This window comes from Glandiceps talaboti, chromosome 8 (genome assembly GCF_964340395.1).
Source record: "Glandiceps talaboti chromosome 8, keGlaTala1.1, whole genome shotgun sequence".
In the NCBI taxonomy this organism is placed as follows: Eukaryota; Metazoa; Hemichordata; class Enteropneusta; family Spengelidae; genus Glandiceps; species Glandiceps talaboti.
Window position 1 is genome coordinate 10,072,525 of NC_135556.1, and position 14,229 is coordinate 10,086,753.

At 33.7% G+C, this 14,229-nt stretch overlaps 1 protein-coding gene across 1 annotated transcript in view; it reads right to left on the minus strand.

The window, feature by feature from the left end:
* LOC144438458 (uncharacterized) overlaps window positions 1-14,229 on the minus strand; it is a 59,883-nt gene that overhangs the window by 21,079 nt on the left and 24,575 nt on the right. Inside the window, exons 31-46 of the mRNA XM_078127487.1 lie at window positions 13,641-13,765; window positions 12,986-13,088; window positions 11,834-12,031; window positions 11,190-11,303; window positions 10,398-10,511; window positions 9,122-9,215; window positions 8,532-8,606; window positions 8,031-8,083; window positions 7,320-7,539; window positions 3,314-3,460; window positions 2,916-3,014; window positions 2,301-2,416; window positions 1,826-1,964; window positions 1,312-1,365; window positions 758-838; window positions 404-456 (exon numbers count right to left, since the gene is read on the minus strand). Coding sequence (XP_077983613.1) covers window positions 404-456; window positions 758-838; window positions 1,312-1,365; window positions 1,826-1,964; window positions 2,301-2,416; window positions 2,916-3,014; window positions 3,314-3,460; window positions 7,320-7,539; window positions 8,031-8,083; window positions 8,532-8,606; window positions 9,122-9,215; window positions 10,398-10,511; window positions 11,190-11,303; window positions 11,834-12,031; window positions 12,986-13,088; window positions 13,641-13,765 — 1,785 coding nt within the window. The remainder of the gene's footprint in view (window positions 1-403; window positions 457-757; window positions 839-1,311; window positions 1,366-1,825; window positions 1,965-2,300; window positions 2,417-2,915; window positions 3,015-3,313; window positions 3,461-7,319; window positions 7,540-8,030; window positions 8,084-8,531; window positions 8,607-9,121; window positions 9,216-10,397; window positions 10,512-11,189; window positions 11,304-11,833; window positions 12,032-12,985; window positions 13,089-13,640; window positions 13,766-14,229) is intronic.

Here is a 14,229-nt window from a genome sequence, read left to right on the forward strand (position 1 = left end):
TATTACGGAATGTTCATTATAACAGAGTCTATAGTAAAGAGGTAGCAGTGTAATCATAACACAATCTCACATCCACTTAATTAAATGGCTCTGTATATACATGTACATCAAACACAAAATACAGGCTTCTTATGCATTCATAGTAAAATCACAAAACCTGAAACAAAACGTCATCTGGCACGACAAAAATGTTATTAACACTGCTACATTTTATTGTCTGGGTCAACAAATATCTTACTATACAAACATTACTACATTTTATCACCTTATTCTACAAATATCTATATTTGGTAAGATTTTTGTTGAAATAGGCGATACAATGTAGCAATGTTTAGTCTTCAGATGATATTTTGTTTTAGTTTCATAATGTTAATTGTGAGAAGCCAAACACATTCAGACTTACTTGTGGAAGCACAGACCCAATGTATGCCTTATCTTGGGATCAGTGGGTTCGACCTGATAATGAAAAAATAGAGACAGTATGCCTTGAAAAGTGTGAAAATTATTTCTCAGTAGGGTTTAACGTGATGGCAGTTTTGTCATAATGCAATAGCTGACTTTGAGAAGTTTGATATAAAGTGGTTTGTTGTAGCACAAGTTTGAAAAAAATGAATATCTTCAAGGAAAACATATCTACAAAATCATTTGGTACTGAATTCTCTATTTGATGTTAAAACTGAAAAGTCCAAACTCCTTCCAACTCATTACACTCTAACATAGAGTAATTGACTTCATGAGTGACTGCATGATAACTTACCTTGACTGCCTGGTAGAAATCTTGTAATGAATTCTTGTAGTCTTTCCTCTCAAAGTACATCAGGCCTCTATTGATTAGAACCTATAAATGTAAAGATAGAGAAAGAGATATGTTACTGTTAATTATATTATCAGCAAGGTTATACCAGTATATTGTATGGTGCAAATCTAGAGATCTGATTGGTCTAGACACAATAGCCATGCTAAATTTGTTTTAGCACGTTTGGCATGCATCCAAATGGCCCTGAATGAGAATATATTATAATTGTAGTATTTTGATATCAAATAGTTGATTGGAGTTATCTTCAATTATGTATGTTTGTATGTATGTATGTATGTATGTATGTATGTATGTATGTATGTATGTATGTATGTATGTATGTATGTATGCATGCATGCATGCATGCATGCATGCATGCATGCATGTATATATGTATGCATGCATGCATGCATGCATGCATGCATGTATGCATGTATGTATGTATGTATGTATGTATGTATGTATGTCTGTGGATGTGTATGTTCAAAATGGGATGATTGGGAAAGCTTCATTACCTTCAATGCATTGTCATCACCTAACAGTAACACAACACCATAGTCCCTCAAGGCCTACAAAGTAAACATTTCAAGAAAATTATACATGACAAGAATATACATATTAACTTTTTTAAAAGCTACATATGTATAGAATTAGCTCAATCACAAATAAGCAAGACAAATCACAGACTGAAGTCCCTTACAGTCTTGGTATTTCTGAAATATTCTCACAAAATAAACACAACAGTATGATTTCACCTGAGACCTACATGTACAGCATTTCTACCTAGCATGTATTAAGCCGATTCCTGATTGGTCAAAATAAGACTGCATCATAACTGTTCCATTTCATTTATTTTCTTACAAGTTTAGCATTCTGCATTATCTAGGTTTGTACAACATTTTGTTGCTTTACAAACTGTTAAGAAAAATTTCTCTAAGATTAAAGTGTACACTGTCACATACATGCAATCAACAACATTCCCTTATTTTTTTTAAATTCACAGTTTAAAGAATGAAATGATACACTAACCTTGTCGTATTGCTTCATAGTATGATAACATACAGCTCTGTTGAAGTACGCTAGTGAGCATGTGTTGTCTATTTCTATGGCCTTGGTCAAATCAGAAATTGCCAAGTCGTAGGCTCTGATATGATACTTCAATGCCCCTCTGAAAATACAAATTGAAAATTTAAAGTAAACTTAACACACAATCATCGACAATACTCCAAACTTTAAGATAGCTCTCTTTTAGTCACTAATGGTACATATTGTGGAGACAGAGTGCTGTACAAAGGTGTTTGTGAACATTCTCTTTCTTTGTAACACAAAATGTACTGTTTCCTTTTGGGAAGGCCTCTGCAATTGTCTGAGTAAATCATACCATATTTTGGATGCCCTATATACACTGTTAGACTGTAACTTGATAGCTTTCGGTATGACTTACCTGTACAGATAGGCCCTAACACTGTTAGACTGTAACTTGATAGCATTCGGTATGACTTACCTGTACAGATAGGCCCTAACACTATTAGTCTGTAACTTGATAGCTTCGTTACAATTGATGATACCCTTGCTGTATCTGCCTTTCATACCATAGAAAGCTGCTCGGCTGAGATAAACCTACAGTAACAATCATGGAGAGAAGAGAACTTATCACTGTTAAAGTATCAGCCCTTCATGTCCAAACTTTGATAAAATGTTGACTGTATGGAAGATATCTTACAGCATTTTTCTGTGTATTAAACATGTCTGGGTCATAAGTTCAATCATAGACCCCTCCACCAACCGTTGGTGGAGGGTCTATGGTTCAGTCAAGCAAAAACTAACGATATGAATATCAATATAAATCAAAATCAAACTGTTCATAGAATGTTAAAATCTTGATTTTGACAAGTATGAGGTATGCTTTTCTCCAAGAGTTAGAAACTAGAAACTTATCTTGACACAATATCCACAATTTTTCAACTTGAAGTGAAAAATTCATGGTTGTCACCTACAATTCCCTTGACTATTAAAAACAAACACAATTGCAGGGCAATTATTTCTAAAAATTCACTACTAACACTCTCTGTACAGCATCAAGGATAGCATGACCTGATGAATAAAGTGGATGCCTTACCTGGAATAGTTTGGGGTTTATGGCAAGTGCTCTGTTGAAATCTTGAACTCCCTTGGATTGTTTTAACCTCATTCTAACCAAACCACGCTGGTAGTATGCCTGTGAGAGAAAAAACCCCAATTAATTAGCTGTGAACATATTACCAAAAATTGTGACTTTACTAAATGGACAAGAGTTCTTTTCATCATTCTGGACTAAAATAAAATTGAACTTTGTCAAAAATTTATCACAAATTTTTTATTTTTCTTGAAAGTTATTTTGATGAGTGAATGCATGGTACTGAAAAAAAGTTTGATGATTGTCAAAATAAAACATTTGTTTCTCTACAGGAGTACATAATGAAACATTTCACATTCTGCACTCTACAGCAGAGTTGTGATACAAACAGGTAATCTTACCTCGGCGTAATCTGGAGCAATTTTGATGGCGCTATTGAAAGCTTCAAATGCTTTCAAGTAGTTGCCAAGGTCAGTCTGACACATACCAATCAAGAAATGCACTTCAGCAGCTTCCTTTGGCCAGGGTTCTCTCTCCTGCCAGGGTTTCTGCATAACAAATGAATACCATCAAAGTCAGATTTTTTTTTAACAACTAATCTGGTTGAGTCATCTGAAGGGAGATGATTCTACTTTGCTGATATGATCATAGCCTTACTGTCTCTAAATGAATGTTATTACTCATTGTTATGCTTGTAGCAAAATGATTCACAGATGTCAGCTATGAAGATATAGCACTTTGTTTTTATAAGCAGTTATTGTGATTGCTGGTTTTTAAAGTTATGTTTTTTCTTCATTTTTATCTAGGCATAATGTATAAAATATTATTTTAAGTGAAACCAATACACCGAGATTCACTTCCCATGCATTTTTTTGTAGGTTTCAATTCATTGCATTGTTAGAAAAATAATTTCAAATTTCAACAATGGAAATATATAACTTTTGATACGTGTAACAGTGATTTTAAGTTTGGTTTTTAGATGTATATTCTCCTTAAATTTTGCCAAGGTATGATGTATAAAATATTATTTTACGGGTATTAAACACACCTTACCCTTTTGTATGTTTCAATGCATTTCATTGTTAGGAAAGTCTAATACAAATTTAGCAATGAAAACATAGCACTTTTGATAACAGTACAGTGACTTTAATTTTAGATTCTTAATTTTTGTCTCAATTACAAAACACATATTTATTAGGACAATAAATAATTTTTTTTTTTAAACTTCAATGATGCATTGCATTGCCTGATTTAAACTTTCCACATACATGAGATATTTTTTGTTCCAAGGAAGTTAATGACCTTGAAATAATATACCACTATTGAAACTATTCTGATATCACAAAATTGCCTTTTATAATAGCATGGTACAGAATTCAAAGCATCTTAACTGTACATACATGACAGCAAGGTACCACTAAGCATGAACATTACAATACTCTGAAACACACATGATGGCAGTAATGACATTCTAAATATTTACATCATTGTGCATTTTACATGAACCTCCGCATTGCTGTGACGATGGCTTAGATGAAATAGTCCTTGTTTGCACATGCATTAAACATAGACACACTTTACATTATTGCACTTTTCTATAATTTACACCATGCATTGCTGGAGATATTAGCATACTCCAATGATAGAAGATTTGAATACCATGAGTGGTGACACATACTTTATAGCTATAGATGTCACACACACACACACTTATTTTATCTGGGTAGATTTATCACATGTATAAACATAAAAATATAGCATATATGCCAGTAGACATTGTAAGATGTAGAGAAATGGAAAGATTCAGCAATACAGCTAGCAGTTTAACCTGTAAGAAATACATGATGAAGCATGCTTTATATGAATTTTAATAAACATGTATGACAGTGCAGCAATACAATAAAAAAGTGTAAGAAACAACTTCAGTAAGAAATTTTACAGTTCTGTAATACACCATATTCTGGTTATCAACCTTACAGTTAATTTCAAAAGAACTGTCACAAGAGGGCTCCCTATATGAGGGGAAAATGAGGGTTAACTCACGTGGCAGTACATGTACATGAAGCTGTCAACAAAAATGTGGCTAAAAGAATTCTGTGAGTTCTGGGAAATGACGTCACCTGAAAAACACTGTTGGTAGGATACTTTGACTGGTTGAGAATACTGCCAACTTTTCATGGAAGTGCTCGGCTATCATGGCCCTCAATTTTGTCTAAAACAGGTTTCCAAACAGCACTCCTAGTGGCAGAACTATACAATCTTTTGTCTTTTTGATAACCAGAATACGGCCCATGACAAAACTATATATTAAGTTTAATATCTCAATCTCAATCCAAAATTGCAAATGTCTGTCTGTCTTGCTCTCTCCTTTTTCACACATATACCAAGAATGATCAATGTTTACTAAAAATTGGAAGCAGTATGTTGTTAACTTACAATGAACAAAGAGACATGCATGTATGATAAATGAAGGGAGAAATGATATTGTAAAAATGTAAGTATCCGTTGAGATATAAAATGATGATATTGATGAAAACAAAATGATCTACTATGTGCGAATCATTGAATACTATATATTACAGCACTGCAAAGAGAATATTGTAACCACTTAAAACCAGAGAAACCGATGATATGCTGAGATGAAAGTCATCTCCCATGGCTATACTTCACAGCATTCTTAATCCATGGATTGCATAATGCTTAGCATTCAACTACAAGAAATTCATGTATTTTACTGGCAAAGATAATATTGATGTCAGGAAAATGTCATTTATTTGAAAGGGAAAAGTACATGTATGATGTAGGAAATGTTGTGTGTGAGACAGTTGCTGGAAACTGACATATAGCACTCAACTACAAGGAATTCATGTATTTTACTGGCAAAGATAATATTGACGTCAGGAAAGTGTCATTCATATGAAAGGGAAAAGTACATGGATCGTATAATGTAAGAAATGTTGTGTGTGAGACAGTTGATAGAAACTGATTTTTATGAAAATTTTGAAGTGGCACAAGCGGAGCTTACATGTATTGGTATAAAGTTTTTTATACGTGGGTGAAATACTTCATAAAAACCTTGATCAAACTACATGTATTCTTAGATTAGTATAATTGTAAACATATATCTTTAATGGCATTTAATTCATCGTCTGGAATTGTTTCAATTTTTGCACAATTAATTTCATAAAAGGGCTGCCTCAACATTTTACGTAATCGTAATATGTAATATACCTGTATACCAGGTTTGAGTACCATGTTTCACCCTTAGATATGCAGCAAAATTACCCCCAAATAACACATAAACTCAGCTTGTGCCCCTTTTATTCAAAATATCAATATTTTGACACTGCGACAGTTTGCCACAGAAAGCACGATTGGCATTTGATGGACAAATACTGCAGGCTGTGAAAGGAAAGAGAGTGCAGCTGATGAATGTAGTCAATGAATACAGTCAATTATAGTGCGATGACCTCTAGACTACACTGATGGAAGGTTCAATGACCTTTAGAAACCTGTTTTTCGGGACTGTTGGCATGCTTCGCGCCTGTAAAACAAGTAAACAAATTACAACAAACAAATGCCACATGATCACTTGCATGACCTTTGACATCCAACTAGGCAAGGTACAAAGGATACACGTCTGAAAACAATGTTGCCTTTATAGTGTCCTCAGTTTCCATGTAAATAGAAAGCTACAAGGAGACAACATAGTTCTCACACCTGTGTGTGATTGTGTGTGTGTATGTGCAATTTGTGTGTGCATGTGATGCTTGTGTATGTGTATGTATGAGCATTTGTGTGGGCACATGTGTGTGTGCATGTGTGTGTGTGTATCATGTGTGCATATGTGTGTATATGTATGTGTGCCACATAGTAAAACATATTTACTATTTTTCAAATCAAAACCTGAAGAGAGAATGTATTCTTTATACACAAGGCAATAAAGAGATAAAAAAAACAATATGTAGTTTTAATAAAGTAAAAGGTATGTTACAGTTGACAATCCACCATGGTAGTCATGGCAACATTGTCATCATTAATGATTCACTCTAGATCCAAGTTTGAAAGTGACGCTGGTGACCTCAGAACTGTATATGTTGTAAATAGTACCGATTGACAATCAAATTAAACATTTAGTTTCCATAGCGGAAAGTGTTCTTTGACTGTCAGTATACATTCATCTAATTACAGGTTGTTTTTTCATGCTAATAAACTTTCTTGGCCAAGTTCATTTCTACCAGTGTCATTTTGTGTTCATTTCTATTCTTGTCATTGTGTTCATAAACCTGCAAAACTAGCCACCCACTTCTTTATAAGTGTTTTATAACAACTATCGTAAAACCAACTACATAAATTCATTCTATACACTGAACTGCACAATACATGTTAAGTTGTACTGGTACATACCATTAATTCTAACGCCTTTTCCAGACTTTCGGTGGCATCCTCTAGTTTCTTGTCCTTGATTTGTGTTTTTCCCAGCAGTACAAACGTAGGCACAGTAGGTCTGACTCTAGATGCAGCAGCCAAGGCGTCAGTAGCTTTAGAGTACTCCTGTAGAAATGAGAAGACTGCTGCCTGCTGTGTAGGTGATACTCCAAGTCCTTCACTCAACTCAGCCGCATGTCTGCAAAAATAAAAGAAATCATTTTTACAATTATGATAAATTTGAATTATATTTCTTAAAGAAGCCTACTGGGGGGCAACACTAGTTGATTACCTCAAACTGTGTTTGTAGTTATTACAGCAGAAAACAAGATAAATACAAAATGTCTTTATAAGTTTTCTGTAGCCTATAAATGATACAGTTAGTATCTGAGTGTGACATCTGCATCTGGTAATACCTAATAAGTATTTTCAAAATTTCACAATTGTTGAAGTAATGTATCTCTGGATTTCATCTTTCACTTTCAAATTTATGTTGTTTTTGTTTGAATGTTGATGATCAATTTTGACTATATGGTATTAGAAGCCTTTCAACGTGATAATTTGTAATAAAAGTCAGTTAAATAAAGTCCACTGACATCAAATACTTTTTGCACAAGATTATACGTAAACCAATAACATTTCAACAACCTCACATGTAAAATATATCTTTGAGTTGAGTAATAAAATTACCTGACACAGAAACTAGCCAGCTCTAAATTCTTCATCTCTAACAGTATTTTACCCTGTAGGCAAGGAACATATAATGGTAAATCAATTGATCATATTTACACAGTCATACAAATTTCTATGATTAGATGTTCATATGATGAATTTGAATATATAATCATAAAAATACCATAAATTTTCATATCATGCTTTTCTATACTGTGCTCAAAGTACTGCTCCTGGTATTATCTGAAGCCCTTATGATTCATGAATATTCATTGTTCATCTAATACATATGCACATCTGCTAAGTCCCGGTGGAACATTGCTAGATCAATGAGGTGAAACAGAGTTTCAATTTGGTAAATTTTTCAATTTGGTAAATTTACTGGTAATCCCGTGAAATTTATGTGATGTGAAATCATGAAATGATTTTCTAGAACCTCTAGTTTATGAAAATACCTTTATTACCTGGAGTGGCGTTCGCCTTAAAGTACCATCTTGGTGAAAGTAAAAGACAACTTACCCGATGCATATAGAGATGTTGTAGATCTGGACGGAGATGTATGGCTCTGGTGTAGTCCAGTAAAGCATTCTTCAACTACAAATATAACAACAGATACTCAAACTCATCAAAGTCACATCTTATTACTACAGATGTAGTGACAACAGACAAAGGTGTAGTTAAGTGTTTTGTTTCTTTTTTCATGCAAGAATATTTCTTTCTTCTAAATTTCAAGTTTCCTAGTGAGGGTCTGATTTAATAACTTCATACTCAAAAGGCCCTTTAAGTTACTCATATTTCTCCCAGCTGAATGGAATCAAATATTGCACATTCAAGTCTTCAGATCATGATGACAAGACCCTGTATGTCACTCATATTTGTATCAGCCCAAGGAAAGTATTACATGTAATTATACAACGTGAAAACCGAGTAATACATATCAAACAGCAATACACCTTTCTTTCTTCAGCTGGAATTTATACTAACATGGCATTTGTCACTACAAGTTGGACACACACAACCTCCCTCACCCCCTCCCCAACCTACATATTATTTTCCTTGGCTGAATAAAGAAAGATATTTGAGCTTAATTATGCAATTGTGTGACTTACATCATGTAGTTTGTGGTGGGCTTCAGCTCTACAGACTAGCGCCCTCCAATATGTAGCATCCACTTTGATGGCATTACTAAAACATGTGATGGCTCTGTAATTGAAAAATTATACATTACTGTTATGTAAAAAAATGACAAACCAAGTAGATTTAAAGGGGAACACCACTCCAGGAAATAAAGGTATTTTCATAAACTTTGGGTTCTGGAGAGTTATTTCATGATTTCAAAAGACATAACTGTTGAGCACTGACATGTTGTTGTTGTTGTATTTTATTTATTAACGTGTCCTATGTGGACTTAAAGTATACATTTGTTTATATGATCTGGCACAGTTGTTCATAACACTTGCCACATCCAGCCCCTTGGGCTTATAAGACACAAATCCAATTTTTGCAAAATAAATAAATAAATACATAAAGAAAGAAACATTTTTTTTTCAAGTGTGAGGAGTATATCTTACAAATTATACATTTTCTCCTTTCTCTTATTATAAGCATCAAAGATAAAGTTTGCCAACAGGTCAGGTGTTTTGATCATCAATAGTTCAATCTTATCGATAATTTGAAAAGCACTGAAATCTGGGTATAAAGCACACACTCTACTAAATAAGGTATCTCTTAAAGAATTATACAGACAGCAATCAAAAAGAAAGTGTTTCTCATCTTCAATTTCTGATCCTAAACAAAAATTACAATTACTGACAAATACCAAATCAAAACTCTATTTCCCATCTAATGTTTTCACAATAGTCCATTGCTGCATCATGAGACTTTAATAGCAGACATATACATATTCATTAGATGTACACTGAATATTCATTGCTTTTTATCTAAATGTAATAAGCACTTAGGAGTCATCACACAAAGGCAATCACACAAAATGTATGTGATATGAAATTATGAAATGACCCTCCAGGACCCAAAGTTTATCAAAATATCGTCATTTCATGGAGTGACATTTCCCTTTGAAATGTTATAAAAATTTACACCCATTTTCTTGCCAATACTTCATTAAATTAAAAAATATAGAATTTGTTTTCCTAAGTGAGAGGACAATGTCAAGATGAACCCAGCAAAGATCCTAAGCTAGAGGCTTTAGCCAACTACAGGAAAGGATAGTTCTGTATTACTTGCAATGTGCACTTCCTAATTCCTGATAATTTCTCAGCAGAACGAAATACTTTCCAAACTGCCAAGTGACTGCTAAGTGACTGTTAACTGACTGCTTCTAATGTATACATATGGCATAGTTAGATACGCAAATATGGCACTTACTTGAAATGGTTTTCCTTCTGCATCATGTAGATGAGTCCCAGATTGAGATGAGGACAGGCAATACTTCTATCAAGTTGTATCACTTCTTCAAAGTCAGCTATTGCATCATCAAATCTAAATACAAGATGATAAAATTTAAAAAACACAGGTTAGTTTCTAATCAAATTTTCAATATGTAGTGAAACAGATATTTATATCATTATGACTGTACATAATGACTAAGAGAAATGAATATGCCATACAAATAACATATAATCCATTTATTTACCCATATAAATATAAAATATTAACAGTGTGTAAATGGGGAGTCAGGAAATAGCTTACAGCTAGTCTGGGCCTGTCCATTCACATATTTATATACAGAAATTCACAGCAAGGTACTCAATATAACTCAAAATATATCATGTATTATGTACACATTATTAAAATTACAAATATACAGTTGATCAGTTATACTGTGACAGTAGATGTTGCTTGAAGATTTCTTTGAAACGATATAAAGAATTAATACACTTTATGTTGACAGGGATGTCATTCCAAAGTTTTTGCACCAGAAAAAGAAATAGAAAATTGACCTGGGTTCGATCTGGCATTATACCGGTAAAATACACACAGTGTTATTTAGTCAAAGCATGGCTAAAATATTGAAGCTATCAAAGAAAAAAAGAAAGCTGTACAATCATAACATTTACAGGAGAATAAAGATAGGTTGTAAAGTCAAGGTATATGGCTTGTTCAAACTTTACAGACAACAAAGATTTGCCAACTTTTCATACTACATGTATATCTCACCTTTCCATATCCATATACAGAATACCTCTATGAAGGTAGGCAAGTACATTATCCTGACTGTCATCAATTACAATGGATACGCTCAAATCCTGCAATGCCTTCTTAGGATGTACTCTGTTATTTGAAAAAGAATATGTGTTGATTATTTTCTTGGCACTGACATTATGGTATTCAAAGCATTTAAGAATAATCTTGCTATGCTATATGTCTGTTGCTATACATTTTGTATGTATGTACTTAATACGTACATACATGCATACGTAAGTATATATGTATGTATGTATGTATGTATGTATGTATGTGTGAATGTGAGTGTCTGTATGTCTATGTCTATGTCCATGCATGTGTGTGTGTGTGTGTGTGTGTGTGTGTGTGTGTGTGTGTAGATAGGTATGTATGCATGCATGCATGCATGTATTATTCATGTACGTTGATCTGTCTCTAGCTCTCTCATATCCTACCTGTACTTTTAGTGTTACTGTCTGTAGTGTACATCTGTGCATGTGTCTGTCTGTCTGTCTATCTGTCTGTCTGTCTGTCTGTCTGTCTGTCTGTGATTGTCTTTCATTGCTTTTTTTTCATAATGTAGATGACTATGCACATACAGTATCTTTGCTTCAAATATGAATAAACAGAATATATACCTGCGTAAGAGACAACCTCTATGGTAGAAGGCAACAGCATTGAATGGATCAAGGTGTATAGCCAATGATAAATCCTCTATAGCGTTAGTATAGTGACCTTGTTTAGCATAGGCTCTACCACGGTAGGTCCTAGCGAGGGCGTTGTTTGGTTCTTGGATCAACATCTCACTGAAGTCCTTGATAGCTGCAGTCCAGTTCCTGGTAGGTAAGTACAACAATCACAGAATATCACAACAAGGAAGGATTTACAAATTGGCAAGTATGTTTCTCTTTATTATCCTGTCACATGAACATACCTGTACAGCAAATGTACATATATTTGTTTTTGTTTGCACTTTCTTTGTGAAAATCATGACTCCATATTTTACACTAGATGTGTGTGTAAACAGTCAACCTTCTTGTTCCAGTTTGATTCTCTGGTATGACAGAAAATGCATTACCATGAGTTGAATTCTTGTACATATTTAACTTCAATAAAAAGAGCAAATATGAAGTATATTTGGATATCATTTCACACTATTTTTATTCACCCAGTCACGTAAAACACAAGTGACCTAAGGAACCTTGTCACTTTGAGTCGTTAGACAAGTAGAGAAACACTCTTATGTCGTAAGGATTTTCTGGCTGACTGAAGAAAAATATTGGGGAATAATATAATTATTACCTCCTCAAGCTAAATTTATGAAAATAAAAAAAAATGCATTTGAAATGTTTTGACTTGTATTTCGAGCACAGCAGAAACTGTGACGTAGGTACAGGTTGTTGTGATGTAGAACGAGCAGGCTAAGTAATCCATATTTTCAGTTCAAAGACAATAATTTGGCTTGTGTATGGTATAATATATGATGGATGACATAATATATGAAAAGTAGACAACATACAAAGCTGATTTTATTTGCCTACTGACGGTACTACATGTATGTGACTGACAGGTAAATGATATTAGCATTTGTTGATTTTACAACACTGATTTGTGTATTCTATCATGACAGAATGCTAACCATACTGTTTAACAAACTATGAAGTGAAGAACAGTGTGATCAAGTTCGGTGAATGGAATCGCACTTTTTATTGATTTTACTATGCTGAACCTGCTAAACTACACGTGTGAAAAGAAAGGAAAATTCTTGAAATGAGAGATTTATAGTATACCTGTTGTTGAACTGGTAGAGACCATGTTTATAGATGGCTTCTGTCTTACTTGGCATTAGTTTGGTTGCCTCTCTGTAGTCTTCTAATGCTAGAAGAATCTCACCTCTCTGAAAAGAGCACAGAAAAAAAAACAGAAACCAATGTTATATATATTCATAATATGTTTGTTCTGCTAGTAGATGCAGAGAAAAGGTATAGGACAGGTGATTATTCTGTGTTTATTCTTCACTTTCTTATTTGTCCATACTGAGATTTGTCATTGTATACACTCCTTTCATTACTCATTACAAACCAATGGTTAGCAGGAACACCAATAACAGTGAATTATTCCGTCTACTCTTAAAGCTGTGTATAAATCTATACCATTTACACTGTGCTATAGGCTATCTTCTCACATCTCATTCAATCTTGTCTCCCCTTCTATCATCTCATTGTACATTCATTGAACAACAGAAGTATTCATCACGATTGAATTGACAGTTGAGAATAATTAAACAATAATGACACACTTGTACTAATTGAGGTAATGGTAACATTTTGTTTAGTCAATACTTATTATCACACTCATCTTTTCATACATTCAGCTCTAAGTAAGATAGTATAAGATTGTAGTAAAACTAACTATAACACCCTTGTAGAGGTAATATGGTCATACCTACCTTTTCATACATTTCAGCTCTAGCATAGTAGGCTTCATAGTCATCAGGTTCCAATTTGATGGCTTGTGTATAGTTGACTATTGCCATGGTAATTTCACCTTGACCACTGAAGATCTCAGCTCTGTAAAAAATAAAAGAGGGGGGGGGGGGGGGGAATAAATATACCATCACTATATGCTTTAAGCTGATACACTGTTATCATGTGTTATATTTTTTGAATAAGTTTTTTTTTTCTTCTCATACTTCATGTTTTTTTGTTTAAAAGTTTGAGTATATATTAAATACAATTTACTTATTTGTCAAAGCAGACAAACCCTAAAGCTTTAATATTGCAATCATTTGGAATCAACAAACACTTTAGTACTATAATACATCATCATGATCATTCTCCACCTACCGGTTGTATAACTTTTATGCTTGTGAGCGCATGTTTTGTTGGTGCGGCCGACGTGTGTAGTGTGTTCGATCTGTGCTATAATACTGGTTGTTCGGTTCTCCTAATTCCAATGCTGGTATAGACTTTACAATAGTGATGAGCTACAGCTTGAAATGTTTGCACTAAATTTGATTTTCAACAACTGAACG